The sequence below is a fragment of the Hyperolius riggenbachi genome, chromosome 7, assembly GCF_040937935.1.
Source record: "Hyperolius riggenbachi isolate aHypRig1 chromosome 7, aHypRig1.pri, whole genome shotgun sequence".
Taxonomy (NCBI): Eukaryota; Metazoa; Chordata; class Amphibia; order Anura; family Hyperoliidae; genus Hyperolius; species Hyperolius riggenbachi.
This window is the reverse complement of record NC_090652.1, coordinates 197,447,534-197,475,149: the sequence shown is the minus strand read 5'-3', so window position 1 is coordinate 197,475,149 and position 27,616 is coordinate 197,447,534. Positions and strand designations below refer to the sequence as shown.

The 27,616-nt window shown below is 43.2% G+C and overlaps 1 protein-coding gene across 2 annotated transcripts in view; it reads right to left on the bottom strand.

Annotated features, from left to right (window-relative positions):
• Positions 1-27,616, bottom strand: part of DYTN (dystrotelin) — a 70,715-nt gene that overhangs the window by 25,022 nt on the left and 18,077 nt on the right. For both annotated transcript variants that reach the window (XM_068246926.1, XM_068246925.1), the window contains exon 4: positions 8,152-8,222. In XM_068246926.1, coding sequence (XP_068103027.1) covers positions 8,152-8,222 — 71 coding nt within the window. The remainder of the gene's footprint in view (positions 1-8,151; positions 8,223-27,616) is intronic.

The window sequence follows — 27,616 nt, the reverse complement described above, 5'->3', positions numbered from 1 at the left end:
TGCGCAGATCATGTCCTCTAGTCCTTTGAGAAGGCCTAGGGACAAAAAGCTCATCCGCCAAGCTATTATATTTCCCTCTGATGTATTTATACATGTTAATTAGATCTCCTCTAAGGCGTCTTTTCTCTCGACTAAATAAACCCAGTTTATCTAACCTTTCTTGGTAAGCGAGACCTTCCATCCCGCGTATCAATTTTGTTGCTCGTCTCTGCACCTGCTCTAAAACTGCAATATCTTTTTTGTAATGTGGTGCCCAGAACTGAATTCCATATTCCAGATGTGGCCTTACTAGAGAGTTATAACAGGGGCAATATTAGGCTAGCATCTCGAGTTTTTATTTCCCTTTTAATGCATCCCAAAATTTTGTTAGCTTTAGCTGCAGCGGCTTGGCATTGCGCACGATTATTTAATTATTTGTTGTCGATGAGTACTCCTAAGTCCTTCTCCAAGTTTGATGTCCCCAACTGTATCCCATTTATTTTGTATGGTGCTAGACCATTGGTACGACCAAAATGCATGACTTTACATTTGTCAACATTGAATTTCATCTGCTATGTGTGTGCCCATATAGCCATCCTATCCAGATCCTGTTGCAATATGACACTATCTTTCTGAGAGTTGATGATTCTGCACAATTTTGTATCATCTGTAAAAATAGCAACATTGCTCACTACTTCATCTACTAGGTCATTAATAAATAAATTGAAGAGCACTGGACCCAGTACAGACCCCTGTGGGACCCCACTGCTAACAGTCTCCCATTTTGAGTACGATCCATTGACCACAACTCTTTGTTTTCTGTCTATTAGCCAGTTCCCTATCCATGCACACAGACTCTTCCACAGTCCTTGCATCCTCAACTTTTGCACCAGACTTCTGTGGGGAACAGTGTTGAAGGTCTTTGCAAAGTCAAAGTATATCACATCTACAGCATTCAAGGCCCTCCAGTTTATCAAAGCAGAGCTTCTGAAGACGCAGAAATCCATAAGTGAACTACAGGTTGAGCGCAAGTAAGTAAATGCATTAGAACAAAATGATTTTTCATTTATCTGATCACATTGTCTTCCTGTTCTTTTTAAACTCCCATTCAGGAAATGCTGTTGAAAACAACATGTCTAAATGTGGTTGGGTAGACTAAAAAGGCAAGAGATCTTTTAACTTAAAGGACCACTATCGCGAAAAAAGTAGGTAGTTAAAGTCTGAAAGAACTGACAGATTTTGGGCCAGTCCATCTCCTCATGGGGGATTCTCAGGGTTTTCTTTGTTTTCAACAGCAGTTGCAAAGTCTAACTGACAAAGTGACAAGTGAGTAGGGAGGCTGGCTGGTATCTTACTATTTGGGAAGTTAAACTCCCATTCAGGAAATGCTGTTGAAAACAAAGAAAACCCTACTTTTTTCGCGATAGTGGTCCTTTAATTATTTTCACCTTTTGGACATGACTTCCATGTCCAAAAAGCTGCTGGTCTGCTGCTGTGCACGTTTGTGCACTCCCGCGCTCGATCGTGCGCACGCCGGCACGCTCCTGTGCCTCCCCCATTAGCCCAGAGATCAATGAATAGGAAAATTGCTCCCATTCATTGATCTAAGTCCCCGGTAGAAAAACATACAGCTTCTTTTCAGAGGTCACGGTCTTGCTGAGAAAAAAAAAATCACGCTTGCACACAGGATAGAAAAATAAAAATCTCACTGTGGCCATCTTGTGGCTAAATAGTAAAACTACATGCACATACATTTTTGTTACAAAAAGACACAACAAATTACATTTAAAATTAACTGTTTATCTCCCACACCTAAAAAATACCCAAATAAAATTTTTAACAAAAAAAATAAAAGAATTACAATAAAAAAAAAAAAAAACTTAAATAGTTACCGAAGGGTCTGAAATTTTTTAATATGCATGTGAAGCGGGTGTACAACTAATATTTTTTTAGAATTATAAACTTGTAAATAGTGATGGACGCAAAACTGGGCAAAAAAAATATGTAGGTTTTAATTATGGTAGCATGTATTATTTTAAAACTATAGTGGCCGAAAACTAAGAAATAATTATTGTTTTCCATTTTTTTTCTTAACCACTTTACCCCCACGCATACGAATTTCTCCGTCCCTTTTTCCATCCTTTAACCCCCAGGGATGGAGAAATCCGTACTTTGCGCAATCAGCCTCTGCCCGCGCTCCCGCTCGTAAACACGCCACCCGCCGCTAGTAAACACGCCGCCGCCCGCTCACCCGGAGATCAATGAACGGGAAAATCCATTCCCGTTCGTTGATCTAAGCCCCGCAATGATCCGCTGCTCTCCGATGGGCAGCGCGATCATTGTGATCTTACCCAGCCTCCAAGTACTTCCTCCAAGCTTCCGGAAGGACGCTTGGAGGTCGCATTCCAACAAAAAGTTACTGTGGCCATCTTGTGGCCAAATAGTAAAACTACACCCTAAGCATTTTTCCCATACAAATAAATTACTTTTACACAAAAAATTAACTCATTACCTCCCACACTCCCAATTTTTTTTTTTTTTTGTAATTAAAAAAAAATTAAAAAATGTACAATAAAAAAAAATACATAAATAGTTACCTTAGGGACTGAACTTTTTAAATATTTATATCAGGAGGGTACAACACTGTTACTTTATAAACTATGGGCTTGTAATTAGGAATGGACGCAAAACTGAAAAAAATGCACCTTTATTTCCAAATAAAATATTGGCGCCAAGCATTGTGATAGGGGCATAATTTAAACGGTTTATAACCGGGACAAAAGGGCAAATACATTTCATAGGTTTTAATTACAGTAGCATGCATTATTTAAAAACTATAATGGCCGAAAACTGAAAAATAATTAATTTTTTCCCACACTTTTCCTATTTTCCCATTAAAACACATTTAGAATAAAATAATTCTTGGCATAATGTCCCACTTAAAGAAAGCCTAATTGGTGGCGGAAAAAACAAGATATAGTTCATTTCATTGCGATAAATAATAATAAAGTTATAGACGAATGAGTGAAAGGAGCGCTGTAAGGTGAAAATTGCTCTGGTGGTCAGGGGGTAAAACCCCTCAGTGGTGAAGTGGTTAATATTCCTGTTAAAATGAATTTGGAAAAAATAATTCTTAGCAAAATGTAACACCCAAAGAAAGTTAAATTGGTGGTGGAAAAAACAAGATATAGATCAATTCATTGTGATAAGTAGTGATAAAGTTATTGGTGAATGGATGGGAGGTGAAAATTGCTCGGATGCATAAGGTGAAAAACGACTGAAGGCTGAAGTGATTAAGCAAAGGCATTGCAGAAGTTTGAAAATTGGCTTGATCCTTAGGTGGTCACCATTGGAGTGTCAAAGCAGAAAGACCCAAAGCTCCTACCTTGTCTGGGGCCCCATTTGGCTTTAATCTGGGGCTTCCTGTGTTCTTACTAAAGCCATATGAAAAATAACATTAAAGGGAAAGCAAAGGAATGAAAATTGCAATGCTTAACAATTTTAGCACTACTGTTCTAGCTGAACATACAGAGATTTCACCTTGTAATTTCAAAAAAGTGAGCAAAACAGGAGTACACTGGCAATGCCTTTGTGCAGATGTTTGCTTATGTGGCCTGTAACAAAGATAACTTTTATGCACATAACTACTTAATTTCTTTAATCTATAAGGGATTTTGCAAGTTATAAGCACAGTCCCTTTGGTGGTGATGGGGGCCACACTTGCAGCCCTCTGTCTGGCAGGTTGACCTTTATCCACTAAACAATGCAGAGGTTTTGCTAAGAGGAACAGGTATGTACAGATCACCTAATATTTAGGCCTTCCACACTAGTGTGTTATCAGGAGCTCATTGGTGCTGAACTGAAATTTTCTTTTTTATATGCATCAGGCTCATGTGGAAAAATGTTGGGATAGTATAGAATGCAAAAGTCTCAAAGGACTGCCTGACCTCTACCCACATTAAAAAGAAAAAAATATTACTAAGTGGTTAATTTATATTGAGATAGAGACTGATTTTTTCTATAGTACATTATTAACTAAAAGATGACCTGTGTAGTATTTTGCTTTTGCAGGCTTTGTGCTTCAAGTTTTCTAGATAAATCCAGTTTATGGTTGCTGGGTAAGAATTAGTTTACTCACCGCTAAAAATGTCCCATACAGCTCTGATAAAGCTATCTGCACTCTACATCTTCTCCTCCTGGCATGGAAGTGACATCATAGTTACATAGTTACATAGTTATTTTGGTTGAAAAAAGACATACATCCTTCGAGTTCAACCAGTACAAAGTACAACTCCAGCCTGCTCCCTCACATGTCCCTGTTGATCCAGAGGAAGGCGAAAAAACCCTTACAAGGCATGGTCCAATTAGCCCCAAAAGGGAAAAAATCCTTCCCGACTCCAGATGGCAATCAGATAAAATCCCTGGATCAACATCATTAGGCATAACCTAGTAATTGTAGCCATGGATGTCTTTCAACGCAAGGAAAGCATCTAAGCCCCCTTTAAATGCAGGTATAGAGTTTGCCATAATGACTTCCTGTGGCAATGCATTCCACATCTTAATCACTCTTACTGTAAAGAACCCTTTCCTAAATAAATGGCTAAAACGTTTTTCCTCCATGCGCAGATCATGTCCTCTAGTCCTTTGAGAAGGCCTAGGGACAAAAAGCTCATCCGCCAAGCTATTATATTTCCCTCTGATGTATGTATACATGTTAATTAGATCTCCTCTAAGGCGTCTTTTCTCTCGACTAAATAAACCCAGTTTATCTAACCTTTCTTGGTAAGCGAGACCTTCCATCCCGCGTATCAATTTTGTTGCTCGTCTCTGCACCTGCTCTAAAACTGCAATATCTTTTTTGTAATGTGGTGCCCAGAACTGAATTCCATATTCCAGATGTGGCCTTACTAGAGAGTTATAACAGGGGCAATATTAGGCTAGCATCTCAAGTTTTTATTTCCCTTTTAATGCATCCCAAAATTTTGTTAGCTTTAGCTGCAGCGGCTTGGCATTGCGCACGATTATTTAATTATTTGTTGTCGATGAGTACTCCTAAGTCCTTCTCCAAGTTTGATGTCCCCAACTGTATCCCATTTATTTTGTATGGTGCTAGACCATTGGTACGACCAAAATGCATGACTTTACATTTGTCAACATTGAATTTCATCTGCTATGTGTGTGCCCATATAGCCATCCTATCCAGATCCTGTTGCAATATGACACTATCTTTCTGAGAGTTGATGATTCTGCACAATTTTGTATCATCTGTAAAAATAGCAACATTGCTCACTACTTCATCTACTAGGTCATTAATAAATAAATTGAAGAGCACTGGACCCAGTACAGACCCCTGTGGGACCCCACTGCTAACAGTCTCCCATTTTGAGTACGATCCATTGACCACAACTCTTTGTTTTCTGTCTATTAGCCAGTTCCCTATCCATGCACACAGACTCTTCCACAGTCCTTGCATCCTCAACTTTTGCACCAGACTTCTGTGGGGAACAGTGTTGAAGGTCTTTGCAAAGTCAAAGTATATCACATCTACAGCATTCCCAATATCCATATTAGCATTCACTACCTCATAAAAGCTGAGCATGTTAGTCAAACAGGACCTGTCTTTAGTAAACCCATGTTGATGCTGAGAAATAAGATTATTTTCTACTATGAAGTCATGTATAGTATCTCTTAGTAACCCCTCAAATAGTTTGCATACAACTGATGTTAAGCTTACAGGTCTATAATTTCCTGGATCTGATTTTTTGCCCTTCTTAAATAATGGGAAAACGTGGGCTGTAAGCCAATCCACTGGGACTCTGCCAGTTGCAAGAGAGTCACAAAAGATAAGATAAAGGGGTTTAGCTATAACTGAACTTAATTCCCTTAGGACCCGAGCATGCATGCCATCCGGGCCAGGTGCCTTGTCTATTTTTAATTTATTTAGTCTTGCCTTCACTTCTTCCTGCTTTAAGTATTTAATATTACAGTTAGAAGATTGAGACTCTTCTGCCTCTGTAATTTGCAACAGTGCTGTTTCCTTTGTGAAGACAGAAGCAAAGAAAGCATTTAGTAACTCTGCCTTACCTTGGTCATCCACCATTGAGTTCCCACCTTCATCCTTTAGGAGTCCTATACAGTCAACCTTTCTTTTTTTAGAGTTGATGTACTTGTAAAACTTTTTTGGGTTAGATTTGATATCCCTAGCGATTTGATTTTCAGCTTCGATCTTTGCCAGCCTAATTTCTTTTTTACAATTTTTATTGCACTCCTTATAATTGCTTAGTGCAGCCTCGGTCCCCTCCTGTTTTAGGACCTTATAGGCATTCCTTTTCCTCTTCATTTTATCCCTAACGTTTCTATTCATCCATAGAGGCCTTTTTTTATTCCTAGACATTTTGTTTCCATACGGGATATACATACTACAATATTGATTGAGAATAAGTTTAAAAGCTTGCCATTTCCCTTCAGTGTCCTCCCCTTGTAGTACATTTTCCCAGTTCACCAAACTTAGTGCCTGCCTAATTTGATTGAACTTTGCTTTTCTAAAATTCATAGTTTTAGTGGTCCCGCTGCCCCGTGGCCTATCAGTCACCAGATCAAACGTTATCATGTTGTGATCACTATTTCCCAAATGTTCTTGAACCTGCACATTTGATACATTATCTGGTCTATTAGAAATGATCAGATCCAGTAACGCATTCCCCCTAGTTGGTTCCGTTACCATTTGAGTCAAGTAATTGTCCTGTAGTGTTGCCAGAAATCTGCTGCCTTTACCAGAATGGGTAGCCTCAATACCCCAGTCAATGTCTGGAAAGTTGAAGTCGCCCATAATTATGACCTCATTTTTACTTGCAGCTTTTTCAATCTGCTGTAGTAATCGCAGTTCTGCAGCTTCATTAATATGAGGTGGTCTGTAGCATACCCCAATAAGCAATTGGCAACTTTTATTTCCACCATGAATATTTACCCAAACGGACTCCACATCTTCGCAAAATCTTCTTCCATCTCATCGTTGAGGACAGCTGTAAAAGAATTCTTAACAAAGAGACAAACCCCTCCACCTTTTTTCCCTGTTCTATCCCTCCTAAACACATTGTATCCTTTTAAATTAGCTATCCAGTCATGGCTTTCATCCATCCATGTCTCGGTTATTCCCACAATGTCATAGCCTTTGTCATTCAGAATGAACTCTAGTTCGTCTATTTTATTTGCAAGGCTCCGAGCATTGGTTACCATGCACTTTATATTTTCACCACCACATTTACCAATTTTGTTTACATGAAATGGGCTACTTGAAGTTTTACCAACCTCCTTAATCTTTACACTGTCCCCACCCTCCTCTCCACCCCCCCCCCCATAATGTTAGGGTCCCACTATCTTTTTACCTTATCTTGTCTACATATTGAGACTTTATCCTCCCGCCTCCCCCCAGATCCTAGTTTAAAATCTCCTCCAACCGTTTAGCCATCTTCTCCTCCAATGCAGCTGCACCCTCCCCATTAAGGTGCAGCCCATCCCTGCTGTAGAACCTGTAGCCGACTGCAAAGTCTGCCTAGTTCTCCAGGAACCCAAACCCTTCCTTCCTACACCAATTTCTCAGCCACTTATTTAACTCCCTAAGCTCCCTCTGTCTCTCAGATGTAGAACGTGGCACCACTGGCAGTATTTCAGAGAACACCACCTTGGAGGTCCTTGCTTTAAGTTTATCTCCAAGTACCTGAAAATCATCATTGCCTGCCGTTTGTATTGGCGTGTTATATGTAACTCGGGACATATGTAACCCGGGGACAACCCGTATTTATTATTGATTATTTATTATCATTCAGATTTTGTTTGAAATGTAGTTAAAGCCCAATAAAAGGTAATTTAACATCGTATCCACTTATTATTAACGTAGTTAAGATATTAGATTACATCACCATGTGAGAAGTTGCTGATACTGCTTTTGAATCGATATAGCAGTAAAACACTCAGATCACAAACAACAAAGTGCCATTTATGTAATGCTGTAATGTTCTATGGGTTCCTTGCTAGCATTGTGCCAGCAGTAATAAAACTATTTAAGTATTACATAAGCAGAATAGGCATCCCCACATAACATAAGCAAAAAGAACAGGAAGACAATGTGATCAGATAAATGAAAAATCATTTTGTTCTAATGCATTTACTTACTTGCGCTCAACCTGTAGTTCACTTATGGATTTCTGCGTCTTCAGAAGCTCTGCTTTGATAAACTGGAGGGCCTTGAAAAGATAAAAAGTATACCATGGCTTTAAAAAGAATCCCCAAAACAAGGTGTTATCCAAAACCTATGGTATGCTGTTGACTAATCATGAGAAAATGTGATAGGACTGGGCTTAGACAGAGGTGACAGAGGCTCCCACCTTTTAGCGCAGTGCCAAGGTGGGAGCATTGCTCTCCTTTCTCAAACTTCCCCTCCCCCAGTCGTAGTCTGCCTTCTTCCTACCACCCTCCTTGCAATAACATGCAGAGAAGTGCTACCAAGCAGTGTGTAATATACTCATATGCTTTCCTCTTCCCTTCACAAAAATTAGCAAGCCACCTACTGAACTCTTATGTCCGTGCAACTCCTGAACATATGACATACTCGGGAATCACACAGATGCAAAAATACAGCCAGCCAACTTCTATGAAGAGAAGGCGGGACCAATGTGCAGCGCTGGATGCGAGAATATGATACACTTTACTGCATGTATGTTACAGTTTGAAGGGGACTGAAACTCTATCCTAGTACACAATGAAAAGTCTTCATCCCACATAGAGTTCCAGAAACATCTTCATTCTACATATACGATTTATTGTATTTGTTTTCTTTAGCTAGATCAAACTATCTTATTAGCAGCTGTGAATACAAAGCAGAGAGCTCTGCCAGTATCTCTGCCAGTTGTCTCCTCCTACAAAAAACACTGAGGCTTAACATCAGAGAAATTAATGTGGGCCAAACAGGAACTTTGCACAAGACTAATCAAATTCAGAATGTTAACAACTGATACCTAATAAACTGATTAATTTCACAAGCTATCAGGTATCATACATCATCATTCTAAAACTGAGAGATTAAGTTCTGAGGAACCTTAAAAACCATGATCCAATCTAGTGTAGAATGTCAATGCAGAGATATTATTCAGTGGAAAAAGAATGTAGTAGTACCTAGGTTGCCCCTCAGGTAAACACTGTGAAAGCAAATGAAGAAGTTGACTCCATCCTCACTTGAGTGACACTAGAATGTCTAAAGGTGCTCAATTAACAGTACAATGTTTTCTTTGTTGTGATCATTCAGATTTGCGGGACCATAAGTAACTGGAAGGTAATTATTGATTGTTTCCATGAACAGGTTGATTAGGGCACTCCCTCTCCTCAGAAATGATCATCAAATTCAATATTATAATCAGCAAAATTCTGTATTCCAATCGACCATAGAATAATTTACTGTGTGTTGATTTTATTAAAATACTGCATGGTTTTTCTGTACATCTGATCAATTAACCACATCTGAGGAAAATATTGTACCATTAATGGGCACCTTAAAGCTAACCTGAGGTGGGGATGAAAATTTAAAAAAGAACAATGCTACCTGATCCGGGAGCTGGGCAGTTCAGGTAGCCACTATCCGCTCTCCACTGCTCCGGACCCCTGGGGACCACAACACCGGAAGAGGTGCTCTCACAGAGTAGCATGCAGGGAGGCGGGGAGGCGGCAGGAGGCACAGCTGGGGAGACAGCTGCCCAATGGCAGCTTCGGAAGGCCTGCAAGAATGCCCCTAGTGGGTGTTTAAGCAGGGAATCACTTTCCTCCCTTACTCTCCGGAATAGCAACAATTGCTTGTCACTAATTTCGGGGGTGATAGCGCAGTGGTTTCAGAGATCGGCTTCAGGGGGACACAGAGGCATGTCCTGCAGCAGGGAACATGCCTCTGTGTCCCATGTGCCCCCCCCCCCCACCCACTGCCTCGGGTACTCTTTAATAAACCTGTGGTCACTATCTAGAAGAAGGGGTTAATATGTACAGGGCAGTTTCTAGGCTAAACTGCACCCAGGGTGAGGGTGTAAAAATTGCACCCCCTTCCCCCCACCACCGTGGACTTGAAAACCCTTACTCTTTAGGGACAGTCTCACAGCCACAGGTCTCAAGTAGATCTGCCTACTTACTAGAGACCAGCCACTCATCCAGGAGGAAGCAGGGACCAGTAAAACACACAGGCGAAGAGAAAGCCGACTCCTCCATGGGCGCAACGCACTGCCTACAGTACTGCTAAAGGACATCAGGTGTCATCACGCGTTGGTGACATGATGATGACTGGACATCTGACGCAGGCAGCTTTGGAGGAGTCAAGGAAGGTGATCGAGCTGGAAATCTTCTTTCATTTGGCTGCATCGCGCGTCACCAGCTCCCTAGCGGTTATGTCCTTCTGCCTGCGCTCCCCTTCTTCTACTTGGCGGTCTGCGCTCAGGGCAGTCGCCCTGCCCAAGAAACAGCCCTGAATATGTAACATCAACTGATGCGCTGACTATTTAATCCATTTCATATCTGGTTCTAAAACCAAGAACATGAAAAATACATTACAGGCACAGCACAAAATATTTCGCTATAGAATTTCAAGCTGTCTTTCACCAACTACACAAAATGAATATCTGTGGAAAGAATAAAGAGAAGATAGTATAGTACAGGTATTTTCTTCATGGAACATTACATTTACTGTTCTCTGCTTCACAAAGAATGATGATGAGACTTTATGCTGTATTCAGCTTGTTATAAAAGCATTTTTTCAAGCAATCTTGTTTATACTGGAACTGTGCTGATGTGGATTAGCCTGTTGCCATACCACTATACTTTTATTGAACTTGTTACTGGGAACATTTATTCTCTGGAGCGGAGTTATGAACTTTTCTAGCAGCTGGCTTCATAGGAGATCACCATCTTATTCCCTACGAGTGTGATATGGGAGTGCATGCTGTGTGATTGTGTGGCTAGCCCGGATGTCAGATAGATTTATTCCATTTTATATCAGTACAATAAAGTTATGATATTTTAATATTTAGTGTTGTTTGGCTAGCTGATTGAAGTGCACCATTCCATTGCCTATCCTACTTTGACGGCCTTGGTTATAAAAGCATATTCTTGTGACTCTGTCTGTTACTCAAGATAACACTAATGTCTAAGCAGCCAGTAAAATGCTGAAGGAACATTGTTGCACTAGAATATAATTAATTGTAAATGGCAATTACATGAACAACTGAAAGCCACTAATTTTTAAGTGAAGCACGCAAGACACAATGGCCAATTTAACTTTCAATTTTTTAGAAACTGGAAATGTGAGTTAATGGTAATGTTGTTCATTTTCAGTGCCATCTTTCCTTTCTGAAATCTTACTATCTGCTTTAATGCAGACCTATATAAAGAATGCATTGCAGCATGTAACAGGAGTCACATTAATCCACACCCTATCCCGTAGAGCCATATCAATCGCTGCCATGCACTGATGAGCATCAAAAGTACAAAACAGGCTGTCTGCATGTTGGAATGACTGTACTTGAAAGCTATAGGCTTGCTATACACCAGCAGCTCTGAATGTAAGCCTGGCTTCAGTGGCATAAAGAGATACTTTGCATATTCAGTAGTGATGCATTGTGAGAAACCACAGTTGCTCACTTAAAGGACAACTGAAGCGAGAAGAATACGGAGGCTACCATGTCGATTTCCTTTGAAACAATACCAGTTGCCTGGTAGCCCTGCCGATCTATTTGGCTGCAGAAGTATCTGAATCACTCCAGAAACAAACATGCAGCTAATCTTGTGAGATCTGACAAAAATGTTGTCATGCTGCATGCTTGTTCAGGGGCTAGGGCTTAAAGTATTAGAGACAGAGGATCATCAGGATAGCCAGGCAACTGGTACCGCATAGCATTAGCAGGACATAACTATGGCAGCCTCCACAACCCTCTTGCTTCAGTTGTACGTTAAAGATGAATTATTGTAAATGCCTTCTGTAAGAAGGCAAATTACACCGAGCGTTGCTATTTAGTAGGAGGGCTTTTTGGTTTCATTTAGCCTCCTATATTTTCCTCGTAGTTCTGGGCTGCTTTGTTAGTCTGTTGTACCAGCTCTAAAGTGATTGTCTGCTGGCTGTAAATGGGGTAAGGGATGTATGTTTAACATCGTTTTAAGCTTATTAGTTAAGCTATGAATTAAATAAGGTTTGGATAATTGAGTGATGTATATAAAGCCCTAGTTAATACTTGTGTTTTTTTAAACTAATACATGTTGTGGAATATATCATTAGTTTAAATGTAAGAAATGTGCATTGTACAGCAACCAACTGCATTAATCCTTTTTATTACCTTGCTTGCTAACCTTGTAAAACTGTCACCTTATGTGATGTCAGATGCAGCTTGGTTGGCCTGAACAGCAGTCAGGAAGTCAGGTAGGAGCTGGTAGGGTGCACAAGCCCTCTTTTATCAATGAACACAAAGTTATTCACCTGATCCTGCCCACCTCCTCTGTGCTGCTCAGAGATTAACTCTTTGTGGACAGCCCTACAGCTCTGAAGCTTCATCATCAATTGCTGTCTAATTGTTTTCTGCTCTGTGTGTACAAAAAAAAAGAAGAAGAAGAAATGGCTTCTTATTGCAAGCAGGGCTTGGTGATTTACACTTGACTTTGATAAATACACCCGAAGGGTGTGGAAAGGGTTTAATGCTGAAATACACACCCACTGAAGAGAAACTACTGAGCTGTAGTTGCTGTGTTCCATAATAAGAGTAAATATCTCTCGGTAGTGGGAGGAGGTCAACTGATCTACTTTGTACTACCAATCTGCTGGCAATATGCCACTCTTTGACATTGCCCTCCACAGTCCAGGTAGATACGTTAAATGTATTTATTGAAAAAAAAAACACATCTAAAATGCAGAAACTGGGTGCATTACTAATTAACACAACCCAAGTTGCGCAAGTTAACGCAAGTATTGTATACCTCAAAGCAAACCAAAAATGAAACACATCTCAGGTACCATACTTACTTTGGGCTTCCTTAAGTCCCATTGAGGCCGCTCGGTCCCTCGCCATCACCCCAGGTGGCTCCACACAGTATGGCCCAGTAGCCTGGCCGAGTTGCGTGCCCCGGCCGCATGTGCGCCCGTGTCACGCTCCCATTGTCGGTAGCATTCTGCGCCTGCGCAGTAGTACTGCGCAGGTGCAGAAGGCTCCCAGACACAGGAATGTGATGGGGCGCATGCATGGCTGGGCCACGCATGTGCGACAAAACACAATTCAGCCAGGCGACCGGGCTGTACTGCGGGGTACAGGCGCCACCTGGGGAGACGTTTTTTTTAAACAATTATTGCACACTTTCTGTAAATCCAATAAACGTAATTTCACTTCTCAAATATCACTGTGTGTGTCTCCTATATGTTATATTTAACTGACATTTTTTATCGTAACAACCAACGATTTATACAGGAAAATCATGACAATTAACAAGGTTGCCCAAACGTTTGCATCCCACTGTATATATAGCAGTCACTACAGCACTCTCTTTCTACCCCCCTCCACCCCATAGCTCTCTCTCTCTCTCTCTATATATATATATATATATATATTTTTTTTTTTTTTTGCTGTAAACTTGCACTTTACTCAGCTCACCTATTACTCTAGGAGCAAACGGGTGTATCTGTGCTCCTCTAACAGAAACCTTAAGCAGGGCATGGGCAAATGCAAAGTGAAGGGACCAAATCAAATTTAAACCAATATTAGTCTCTTTCTCCCAGAAGTGTATACATACAGATAAATTACCAAGTGTCTAAAACTAGCCATACTATACAAATACTGGAATAAACAGTACTTTCTGAAACCACTATTTTGGCCAAAGCTGATGCTTCTTCATTATATTCAAACCGCATGGTGGGGGATACTACCAGAGAAACAAATATAATTTTTGCTCTGTTTAATAGAATTTACACGTACTCATAATTATTTTTGGTATAGGGATGAATATTTCTGTCAACAATATGGCTGTGTGAAGGGGGCTTCGTATGCCCCCTCCCTGCTGAACCTATATATGGCCAGCTGGGACGAGAAGGCCATTGAAAGAGGAGGGGCAAACTTCAGTCTATGTAAAAAGTACATAGAGGACCTGCTATTACTATGGCAGGGGGATTCAAAATAATTGTAAGAATACATAATGGAGATTAACATCATAGCCCCCAGTATCCAATTTACAGTTGAGCAGAGTAATGAAAATATCCACTTTCTACATTTGGAAATCATTCAGGATGTTCCAAATATAACAACACGATGCTTTAAAAAAAAAAGAAGATAGAAATGGATATATACCTACCTCAAATTCCCACCGCCCACACCCAAACTGGATTAGGGGGGTCCCGAAGGGGCAATTTACTAGAATAAGGCGTAATTGTACAAACATTGAGGATTATGAGAGACAAGCAGAAACTCTGAAAGATAGGATATGAGGATATGAGAAATCACAATTGGAAGAGGCAATAAGGGAGGTGGGGCTAAAGACAGAAATGCCCTATTGGGCAAAAATATCAGATGATGGGTTCCAGCTGGTCTTTGTGAGTGAGTTTTCAAGACAATATAAACGTGTGGAGAAGGTAATTAGAGAACACTGGCCCATTTTATTGAGTGACCCTAATCTTAACCACTTGAGGACCGCCCCCAGCCGATGGGCGGCGGCAAAGTCCGGGCCCAAACGACCGCAATACGCCCATCGGCGGGGGCGGCTGCGTGGGTGGCTATGCGGCGATCGCGTCATTCGTGACGCGATCAGCCGCCGGGGACTGGCTCCGCCCACCGCTCGTAGTAACCCGCCGGCCGTTCGGAAGCGCCGGCGGGTTACTAGCACCCGGATCGCCGCATGGAAATAGTATAATAGGCTTTGTAATGTATACAAAGCCTATTATACTGGCTGCCTCCTGCCCTGGTGGTCCCAGTGTCCGAGGGACCACCAGGGCAGGCTGCAGCCACCCTAGTCTGCACCCAAGCACACTGATTTCCCCCCCCCCCCTGCCCCCTGATCGCCCACAGCACCCCTCAGACCCCCCCCTGCCCACCCCCCAGACCACTATTTGCACCCAGTCACCCCCCTAATCACCCATCAATCACTCCCTGTCACTATCTGTCAACGCTATTTTTTTTTTTATCCCCCCCCCTGCCCACTGCCCCCTCCTGATCACCCCCCCACCCCTCAGATTCTCCCCAGACCCCCCCCCCAGACCCCTCCCCCCGTGTACTGTATGCATCTATCCCCCCTGATCACCTGTCAATCACCTGTCAATCACCCGTCAATCACCCGTCAATCACCAGTCAATCACCAGTCAATCACCCCCTGTCTCTGCTACCCATCAATCAGCCCCTAACCTGCCCCTTGCGGGCAATCTGATCACCCACCCACACCAATAGATCGCCCGCAGATCCGACATCAGATCACCTCCCAAATCCATTGTTTACATCTATTCTCTCCTCTAAACACCCACTAATTACCCATCAATCACATATCAATCACCCCCTATCACCACCTGTCACTGTTACCCATCAGATTAGACCCTAATCTACCCCTTGCGGGCACCCAATCACCCGCCCACACGCTCAGATTGCCCTCAGACCCCCCTTTATCAATTCGCCAGTGCAATATTTACATCTGTTATTCCCTGTAATAACCCACTGATCACCTGTCAATCACCTATCAATCACCCCCTGTCACTGCCACCCATCAATCACCCCCTGTCACTGCCACCCATCAATCAGCCCCTAACCTGCCCCTTGCGGGCAATCTGATCACCCACCCACACCAATAGATCGCCCGCAGATCCGACATCAGATCACCTCCCAAATCCATTGTTTACATCTATTCTCTCCTCTAAACACCCACTAATTACCCATCAATCACCTATCAATCACCACCTGTCACTGTTACCCATCAGATTAGACCCTAATCTACCCCTTGCGGGCACCCAATCACCCGCCCACACGCTCAGATTGCCCTCAGACCCCCCTTTATCAATTCGCCAGTGCAATATTTACATCTGTTATTCCCTGTAATAACCCACTGATCTCCTGTCAATCACCTATCAATCACCCCCTGTCACTGCCACCCATCAATCACCCCCTGTCACTGCCACCCATCAATCAGCCCCTAACCTGCCCCTTGCGGGCAATCTGATCACCCACCCACACCAATAGATCGCCCGCAGATCCGACATCAGATCACCTCCCAAATCCATTGTTTACATCTATTCTCTCCTCTAAACACCCACTAATTACCCATCAATCACCTATCAATTACCCCCTATCACCACCTGTCACTGTTACCCATCAGATTAGACCCTAATCTACCCCTTGCGGGCACCCAATCACCCGCCCACACGCTCAGATTGCCCTCAGACCCCCCTTTATCAATTCGCCAGTGCAATATTTACATCTGTTATTCCCTGTAATAACCCACTGATCTCCTGTCAATCACCTATCAATCACCCCCTGTCACTGCCACCCATCAATCACCCCCTGTCACTGCCACCCATCAATCAGCCCCTAACCTGCCCCTTGCGGGCAATCTGATCACCCACCCACACCAATAGATCGCCCGCAGATCCGACATCAGATCACCTCCCAAGTGCAGTGTTTACATCTCTTCTCTCCTCTAAACACCCACTAATTACCCATCAATCACCCCCTATCACCACCTGTCACGGTTACCCATCAGATTAGACCCTAATCTGCCCCTTGCGGGCACCCAATCACCCGCCCACACCTCAGAACGTCCTCAGACCCCAGCCCTGATCACCTCGCTAGTGCATTGCTTGCATCTATTTCCCCCCTCTAATCACACCTTGAGACACCCATCAATCACCTCCTGTCACCCCCTAGCACACCTACCCATCAGATCAGGCCCTAATTTGCCCCGTGTGGGCTCCTGATCACTCGGCCAAACCCTCAGGTCCCCCTCAGACCCCCTTCCGATCACCTCCCCAGTGCATTGATTGCATCTATTTTCCCCTCTAACCGCCCCCTGAGACACCCATCAATTACCTCCTGTCACCCCCTAGCACTCCTATCCATCAGATCAGGCCCAAAACATCCTATCATCTAAGAGGCCACCCTGCTTATGACCGGTTCCACAAAATTTGCCCCCTCATAGACCACCTGTCATCAAAATTTGCAGATGCTTATACCCCTGATCAGTCATTTTGAGAAATTTGGTTTCCAGACTACTCACAGTTTTGGGCCCGTAAAATGCCAGGGCAGTATAGGAACCCCACAAGTGACCCCATTTTAGAAAGAAGACACCCCAAGGTATTCTGTTAGGTGTATGATGAGTTCATAGAAGATTTTATTTTTTGTCACAAGTTAGCGGAAATTGATATGTATTGTTTTTTTATTCACAAAGTGTCATTTTCCGCTAACTAGTGACAAAAAAAAAATCTTCTATGAACTCACCATACTCCTAACAGAATACCTTGGGGTGTCTTCTTTCTAAAATGGGGTCACTTGTGGGGTTCCTATACTGCCCTGGCATTTAAGGGGCCCTAAACCGTGAGCAGTAGTCTAGAATCCAAAGGCCTCAAAATGACCTGTGAATAGGACGTTAGGCCCCTTAGCGCACCTAGGTTGCAAAAAAGTGTCACACATGTGGTATCGCCGTACTCAGAAGAAGTAGTATATTGTGTTTTGGGGTGTATTTTTACACATACCCATGCTGGGTGGGAGAAATCTCTCTGTAAAAGGACAATTGTGTGTAAAAAAAAATCAAACAATTGTCATTTACAGAGATATTTCTCCCACCCAGCATGGGTATGTGTAAAAATACACCCCAAAACACATTATACAACTTCTCCTGAGTACGGCGGTACCACATGTGTGGCACTTTTTTGCACCCTAAGTGCGCTAAGAGGCCCAAAGTCCAATGAGTACCTTTAGGATTTCACAGGTCATTTTGCGACATTTGGTTTAAAGACTACTCCTCACGGTTTAGGGCCCCTAAAATGCCAGGGCAGTATAGGAACCCCATAAATGACCCCATTTTAGAAAGAAGACACCCCAAGGTATTCCGTTAGGAGTATGGTGAGTTCATAGAAGATTTTATTTTTTGTCATAAGTTAGCGGAAAATGACACTTTGTGAAAAAAAACAATTAAAATCAATTTCCGCTAACTTGTGACAAAAATGGGGTAATTTGTGGGGTTCCTATACTGTCCTGGCATTTTAGGGGCCCTAAACCGCGAGGAGTAGTCTTGAAACGAAATTTCTCAAAATGACCTGTGAAATCCTAAAGGTACTCATTGAACTTTGGGCCCCTTAGCGCAGTTAGGGTGCAAAAAAGTGCCACACATGTGGTATCGCCGTACTCAGGAGAAGTAGTATAATGTGTTTTGGGGTGTATTTTTCCACATACCCATGCTGAGTGGCAGAAATATCTCTATAAATAGACAATTGTGTGTAAAAAAAATAAAACAATTGTCATTTATGGGGATATTTCTCCCACCCAGCATGGGTATGTGTAAAAATACACCCCAAAACACATTATACTACTTCTCCTGAGTACGGCAATACCACATGTGTGGCACTTTTTTGCAGCCTAACTGCGCTAAGGGGCCAAAAGTCCAATGAGCATCTTTAGGCTTTACAGGGGTGCTTACAATTAGGCACCCCCCAAAATGCCAGGACAGTGAACACACCCCACAAATGACCCCATTTTGGAAAGTAGACACTTCAAGGTATTCAGAGAGGAGCATAGTGAGTCCGTGGCAGATTTCATTTTTTTTTGTTGCAAGTTAGAAGAAATGGAAACTTTTTTTTTTCCTTTTTTTTGTCAGAAAGTGTCATTTTCCGCTAACTTGTGACAAAAAATAAAATCTTCTATGAACTCACCATGCCTCTCACTGAATACTTTGGGATGTCTTCTTTCCAAAATGGGGTCATTTGGGGGGTATTTGTACTATCCTGGAATTTTAGCCCCTCATGAAACCTGACAGGTGCGCAGAAAAGTCAGAGATGCTTGAAAATGGGAAAATTCACTTTTGGCACCATAGTTTGTAAACGCTATAACTTTTACCCAAACCAATAAATATACACTGAATGGGGTTTTTTTTATCAAAAACATGTTTGTCCACATTTTTCGCGCTGCATGTATACAGAAATTTTACTTTATTTGAAAAATGTCAGCACAGAAAGTTAAAAAAATCATTTTTTTGCCAAAATTCATGTCTTTTTTGATGAATATAATAAAAAGTAAAACTCGCAGGAGCAATCAAATAGCATCAAAAGAAAGCTGTATTAGTGACAAGAAAAGGAGGTAAAATTCATTTAGGTGGTAGGTTGTATGACCGAGCATTAAACCGTGAAAGCTGCAGTGGTCTGAATGGAGAAAAAGGCTCTGGTCCTTAAGGGGCGAAAAGACTGTGGTCCTGAAGTGGTTAAAATATGCCTACTCCCAGTATCTAAGTTTATACACCGCATGGCATTGAACCTGCGAGATGAACTAGTCCCAAGTTGTGTGGACCCCCTATAAAGAAAAGACTGCGGGGATGGTAAAGTAGTTTTTTTTCCTTGTAGAGATTGCAGGGCCTGCAAATTGGGTCTGACACAAAAAGTTGCTACCTTTTGTTCAAAGGTCACTAACCAGGAATATAAGGTTAATCAATTAATTTCCTGTAATAGTAGACATCTTATATAATAATATCCCTGTGTCTCTGCGTCCCATGTCCCTGTGTCCATGCTGAAAACCATCTGTGCACATGTGCATATTTCAGCTGTCTCTAACAGCTCTGAGGGCATCCCTGTGGTTGTTAGGGCAACAGGGAAGCAGTGTGCAGAGCTGGGGACAAGATGTTGCTCTTGCGTGATTTTTTTTTTAAATGAGGAGGACTGGGCCAGGGGGGGGGGGCAGGCGTGTGCGCGCGGGTGGCTTTTTCGGGGAGAGCCAGTGTGGGGGTCGTGTCCAGAGCTTAGCACCTGTTTTTAAATGGGCCTTAGGCCTAGTGTAGTATATTTGTTAACATATACATGTGGGTATCAATATGTGGGAAGAACCACACACCTACTTAAAGATCGTATAGGAGAACATATAAACAAAATAAATAAAGGACCTGACAATCACAGTGTTTCTCGACACTTTAACGGGAAACATGCTTGTAATCCAGTCAATATGAAGGTGTGTGCTATAGAAAAACTTGAACCTAATTGGAGAGGGTGTCATAAATTATAAGAAGTTAGTAAAAAGGAAACAAAATGGATACTGTATATACATTAAGAACCCTTTGTTATAAACTGTTCTAATTACCTTGCTTCGACACCATCGTCTCACAGACTGTGAGATCACTTGACTCTCCACACCGCAAACAGGATATAGACTTTGTCAGGCTTCTTCAACGTTTACGTTATTTATTCAGGAAACAGGAATACAGATAGATACATACATCATATCCTAGCCATGCCAATCTTCATGTTGCATTACAAGCTCGTGATTAGACTCCCTGCTGGAGTCTATCAGGTACCTTCTTCCTAACTACGTTACACTAAACTACCTATGTACAGCATACATTATATCAGATTACAGAAAGGAAGAACATGCTTAGAAGTCGTCCCAGTCAGCCTTGCTAGCTAGTGCAGAAGGAAGAAGCAGAAGCAGAAGTGACCTCTCGTAGCTCCCTCAGCCTTTAATACTGACTAGGAAAGAGTTAAATATGACATCATCTTCGCCACCCCCTAGACCAGATTATTGGTGGACCCACTCGTGGTGTCATCATACACACCTACTTGATTAATAATCAATGAGGCATTTGGCCTATATGCAGGACCGTGGATGTTTAGTAAACATGGCCAATGTTTTCTGTTCCTGTGGTTGAGGTCAGAGTAGTCCGATGGCCTTCTTTTAGGAACATGTTCTCAGTATCTGCGTGTATCCTCTGCTACACGCAGACCCTGAGATGCCTCTGCCTTCATCACAAAACCTCTATTTATTTTAAAGGCATACACTGCGGACAAGCCTTTTACATAAAACTCAGGCCAAGTAACTGAGGCCTACTTAAATTATAACAATCCCCCCTAAAACGGCTTGACCCGCAGATCCCAGCGTCTGAACCTCCCAGTACCTGGTTTCTTTTCTTTTATGTTTCACTTCTCGATGTTCGTGCTCACACAACTTCTCTGCTCTCGGCGATTACCCCTGGAAGAGAGAGAGCAAGACCTCTTGGTCTTCCTGTAACCAGGCTCTCTGGGGAGGCCCTACTTCTAAGTCCCTCTATACCACATGCTCAACATTTGCGTCACTTCCGTATCACTCACAAACTTGCATGACCACAGAAAAGTGAAACTCGTTTGGTTGTTACTCAAGAGAGCAGTGCCAGGTGCCTTCTAAAAGAACGCCTTTATACAATCAGCTCCATCACAGGTACTACTAAACAGGGGCGTAGCAATAGGGGGTGCAGCGGTAGCGACCGCATCGGGGCCCTTGGGCCAGAGGGGCCCCGAATGGCCCTCCCTCAACTACAGTATTAGCTCTCTATTGGTCCTGTGCTCATAATAATCACTTCTATAGATACTTTGAATAGTGGTAATCATTAACAAACTATTCCCCATCCCCTTCTTGCACATCTGACATTGTAGTTGCCATTGGCAGCTTTTAGTGCGCCGTTTCAATTGCTATGTATAGAGTGCATGGGGGGCCCCATTGTAAAACTTGCATCGGGGCCCACAGCTCCTTAGCTACGCCACTGCTACTAAACCTATACCCGTAACCCTGTATATCCCTTAATTTGAAAATATCGGTTCAGGAGATTGTTTATGAGGCACCAATCTCTGGACCAGGTTAATTTGTTTTACGTAATTTTAACACGCAACCTCACCTGGATAATGATGCCTAAAGTTGTCATCCCCATCCAGACGACCAGTGGGTGTAGAAAGAACTTTGGAACCGCAGAGGCCCAGTCCGAGTGTCCCTGGAACATCACCGGAACCTTTGTCCACCAGGTCAGACTGGAACTCACCTGCTCATTTTTGTATTCTACCTCGTGAAGATCACCTGTATCATGGTGAAATCTTACCTCTAACTTAGTGTACTGTTTGTTTAACCTTTGTAACAAAATGTGGTCGTCTTGGATCAAAACCTGTTCCCCTTTGTCCCATGTCATGTTCTCTTTCAGGACGGAAACTACCCATGAAACTTTGCACTTTTGAGTTCTCTTAACAATTTGAGAAACAACGTCATACAACCTGGATGACTGGATCCATATGGGATCTCCGCTCCCACAATATGTTCCCCTTGGAAACTCCCCCTTATCGGAACAATTATGAGAATATTCCTTGAATGTATCATTAGAACTTATGTTAAAAAACCAAACCTTTCCTTCCGCCACCGGAACTATCGGTTGGGCTTCAGGGTGGATCTTTTGAATGGTAGCCTCGCATTCTGCGTTATTGAGCCTGCAGGCTTCTTCACTAAATTTGACTTGCCCCGGCCAACGCAGGTACTTCTGCAAGAATTGCCCGCATGAGGACAACTCTACTTGCTTCACCTCCCCGTCTAGCACCAAAAAAGGTTGACCTCTCAGGTCCTGGTGTAAGACCCGGGTTGAGGTGGGAACTAAGGAAGTGGCGGTGCCTAAAGGAATGTTGCACCGTTTCCATTTGTTCACCCAAACATCTCGAAGCTGCCATGCAAAAGATCCTTCTCCAGAAAAATTAATATACCTCCCCTTGTCCAATCTCTCGCTGACAAAATATGTCCCCAGCTGTCCTGATTGGACCTCTTCCCCCCTTATGTCCTGAGGCACACTATGTACCTGAGGTCGGGAAGATTGTACTCTCTGCAATCGTTCGATTAAGAGTACCTCTTCACTTACCCAACTATCATGAGGATAAGCTGTTGCATATGGACTGTGTAATATCGTCCCCTGTTGTGACCCGTGTGGTGTGAATGGGGTTCCCTGTGTGGGCTTTCCCTCCCCCGGGACCGCTCTCCCCACCCTCTTTGTCACCTGGAAATGTGGCTTGATCTCGATTTTTACTTCTTGTTTCGAGAACCACCCACCCTCGGCTTTCCAGCCTTTACGTGTGTAAAGTTGTTTCAGAGGCACTCTCTGTTGGTAGCTCCAGAGTGTGATGTTGTCCCCCGCGTCTCTCCGGCAGGAGAATTGACGCCTCCTACTCGTTCCTCTCCAATCTGGAACCATCTCACTCTGCATAACCAAGACAAGGTACCCCTGAATCACACACTCCACCTTTTGCACGTACCCATTGTACTGCAATGTACCTTTTAACAAACCTTTGGATCGGTGCGTCGATTCTGGGAGTGTGGTATTAAATAGCAGATTTACACTGCCATTCAATCCCCACTGCCCGCACACCTGACCCTTCAAACCTTTCACCCACATTGTGCCATGAAATTTGTTTTCTCCTGGCACAAGTGCTCTTTCCCTCCATCCCTGCTTGGTCCATCTGTGCCAATCAGAGGGAGGTGTGAAAGGATCAGTACCTTTGTCACCCAACATTAACATGCTTGGGCCTTGCATTCTCATTAACCCCTTATTATACATGAGAATGTCCTCTCTTCGTTCTCCTAGGACGGAATGGCAACCTAGGATCACCATCAGCATGGTACTCTTCATTATAAAAGCACCACCTTGGGAAAGAAAAACATTAGCACTTTGCATTATGCTTTGCTCAGACAGTTTTGTTAGTCTCTTTCCGATCTCCGAAATCTCGTGTTTTAGTCTCTTTCCAATTTCAGGAATCTCGTGTTTTAGTCTCTTTCCGATTTCAGGAATCTCGTGTTTTAGTCTCTTTCCGATTTCAGGAATCTCGTGTTCCTCCAAGCTTAGATTGGCATCTGGAACCTTTCGCTTATCCGACTGATATCTCCATCCTTGCTGCCAGCACTGCAGCTGTCTCCATTCCATATTGCCAAACACCTGAAATCGAAATACAAACACATCAATTCTTATTAATGATTTGGGATTCGCCCTGCGGCTTGTATTCTTTACCCTTTAAAATGATCAATATATACCGTAATTGATCTCGTTGTTTTATGGTTCTCATGAACTCTGTTTACTCTTATTGGTAGATTGGAGTTAAACTTCACCCCCCTACCTCAGTACTATCCTCAGTACTTAACAGTTTAAAATATGCTCCCGCGGACTTCACCTTTGGAAGCTCGCTTTACCTTTGGAAGCTCTCACCCCATTGCAGCTCACTCCACATCCCCCCTCATCTGTCCATGCGGGGCCGTCGCATGCACAGATTACGGATGCCACACCTGATGCTGCTTTGCAGGTGAGCCTTCAATGCTCTTACTCATTATCGCATTTACTTATCTAGAACTTCCTCGCGATACCAGCTCTGCTAGAAGTTCTGTGTGTTGTACCCTCTGATCAATGTTTGCCGTGCCACTACCTAGACTACCAAAAAAAACGGCTGCCTCCCTGTAGGAAGGAGCACTTTGCACTTAAACTACACAGGGTGCAGGGCTAAGCATACCAGCGTCGCATGCCTGTATGCAGATCCCTGAATACCCACATGGTAGGAAGTCACATGGCAAACAGCGTACTGATACACTGTCACTCTGTACATGGCAATTCTATCATCTGTATAATTGCCCCAAGAACTGCGGTCAGTTTTTGTTCTTTGTGTTACAATTGATAGGAGCTGGAAAAAACATATTTGACCAATCAGTGGACGAAAAAAAACGCACAAAAAAAAACAGCCCCAGCCCAGCATAGACCACTCAGTCAAGCTCTGGCCCTGTCCACGACAAAAACCGGAAAAAAACGTTACCGCTCTGCAGAAGCGGCGACGGAAACCCGAATTGGTCAACTCCCTTTTTTCCAACTCCGGCACCCCCCTGATGCCCTGTCCCCCCCTATACTCTATTGGGAACTCATGCTGCACCACCCATTAAGGTGCCCCACTTACAGGAATAATCCCGTAAGCAACTCAGTACAGACACTTCCCTGACCTGCACTGCTACGTGTGTCCCTGCACCTAGCTGGGACACTTTTCCTATCCGTGCTCCTGCTAATCATACAGTAATAGCTTGTTGCACGTATCCTGGCATTCCTTTCCACGGACTCAGGGAAAACCTCTGGGGAAATACTTTGAGACCCGAGACACACAGTAGCATGTCTCTGTATTTCTACCCCCCTCCCTTTCAGCTGCTCTGCCCGGAGCCGCGAGCACAGCCTGACGTGACGTGGATCCCCCAGCCCCTCCTCCCCCCCTGCCATGACGTGTGGGGGCCATGACTCTCGGGGGCGGGCTCTCTCCACTGCCGCCATTTTGAGTCCTGGACTGCCAGCTAAGATGGCTGCTCCCATAGCAGCCTCTCGTTCCTATATCTTAGGAGATAAAACAAAATACAAACAGAACAAACATTTTATGCATAATTACAAAGCATCTATCCACAATGCAGAGTAAAAAAAAAATCATACATTCCTGGATGTCCGTAAAAACCCAAGGAGAAATCCTTGGGACGTGGAAAACTCCCTCTCTCCACAAATCACCTGCAGCTTATCTCAGCCATAACTCAGAACTACTACAGCACGCCGCATGACTCTAAACCACATTAACGGCTAGTACTGCTTAGACGAACAACAGACGAGCTGGCTGAACAACATAACAGATGCGGATATGTACAAGCATGTTAGCAACTCTGACTGGAAACGCACGGAGGAAAGACAAACAAAAACCTCACCCATTATCTCAGCTGTCACTATGCGAACTTACACAGCTACCCAGAGACAAGGGCTGTCCACCCAGCTCCCCGAAAAAAAAGAAAAAAGAAAAAAAACAGCTCACCGAGAAAAAACTTACTTCTAAGTTTTACAACTGTTCTCTCCTTCCCTCTCCTGTCTACTCGGCTACCTCTCTCCCCTGTCCACCACTAACACTGTTGGTTTCCCTCTGCCGCGGGGGACCCCCCCCCCTTTATCTATCATCCTGCCCAGTCTCTGGACAGGGAGAGAAAAACAAAACAAAACCCAGAGAGAGAGAAAACAAAACATCTGCCACACAGGAACATCGAATCCTAAGAAACAATCAAAGCGCATAAACTCTGAAAACACATTCTGTATTTACAAGATGCGAAACCCGCAGCCTCCACGCTGCAATTAACACAAAACACAGAACACATTATCCTCCTCTCATACAATAAAGATAATGCAACATAACAACGTAAAACATACTTGCCTGAGCAGAGGACTTCGTAAGCCTGCGAATTCGACCAGCTTATGGCAACTTTTTCACGACACTGAGTGGATCTCTGGAACTCCTGAGCGTCATCTCTGTGTACCCACACTGGCTCAGCGGATCGATATCCAGCGGCAGCTGCCAGCCGGCCTCGGAGCGTTCCAGTCACCTGCGATCCGGTTTAGGCTATGACTGATGTGCACTTACAGTCAAAGTTTAACATCCACGAGTGTCGCCGCTGGTTCCCTCGAATTGCAGCCCGTGTGTGCTCGGCTCCCACACACTCACCCCAGCTTATCAGTATCAGCTTGATAAGCTTTACAGTCCGTGTCCGTCTATTCCGCTTGTTTTGCTGTGGAATATCTTGAAACCACTTTCTTCGGCCCCGGCCCCGTCTGCCTGTATTGCTAGGCAGGGAAGGATTTCAGCACCACTGTTATAAACTGTTCTAATCACCTTGCTTCGACACCATCCTCTCACAGACTGTGAGATCACTTGACTCTCCACACCGCAAACAGGATATAGACTTTCTCAGGCTTCTTCAATGTTTACGTTATTTATTCAGGAAACAGGAATACAGATAGATACATACATCATATCCTAGCCATGCCAATCTTCATGTTGCATTACAAGCTCGTGATTAGACTCCCTGCTGGAGTCTATCAGGTACCTTCTTCCTAACTACGTTACACTAAACTACCTATGTACAGCATACATTATATCAGATTACAGAAAGGAAGAACATGCTTAGAAGTCGTCCCAGTCAGCCTTGCTAGCTAGTGCAGAAGGAAGAAGCAGAAGCAGAAGTGACCTCTCGTAGCTCCCTCAGCCTTTAATACTGACTAGGAAAGAGTTAAATATGACATCATCTTCGCCACCCCCTAGACCAGATTATTGGTGGACCCACTCGTGGTGTCATCATACACACCTACTTGATTAATAATCAATGAGGCATTTGGCCTGTATGCAGGACCGTGGATGTTTAGTAAACATGGCCAATGTTTTCTGTTCCTGTGGTTGAGGTCAGAGTAGTCCGATGGCCTTCTTTTAGGAACATGTTCTCAGTATCTGCGTGTATCCTCTGCTACACGCAGACCCTGAGATGCCTCTGCCTTCATCACAAAACCTCTATTTATTTTAAAGGCATACACTGCGGACAAGCCTTTTACATAAAACTCAGGCCAAGTAACTGAGGCCTACTTAAATTATAACACCCTTGAACCTGATGGACTGAATATTGATATGATATTTTTGACAAATGATTGAGGGATTTGATCACATAATAATATGCAACCTTATTGGTGTCTATTCTTCATTTTTTTTCCGTTTGATTTTGTGTTAATGGGGAACACTATGATGTACATTGATTTGTAATAATAATAAAATAAAGCTAGGGGAGTATACACCCTGTTCTGTAGGAGT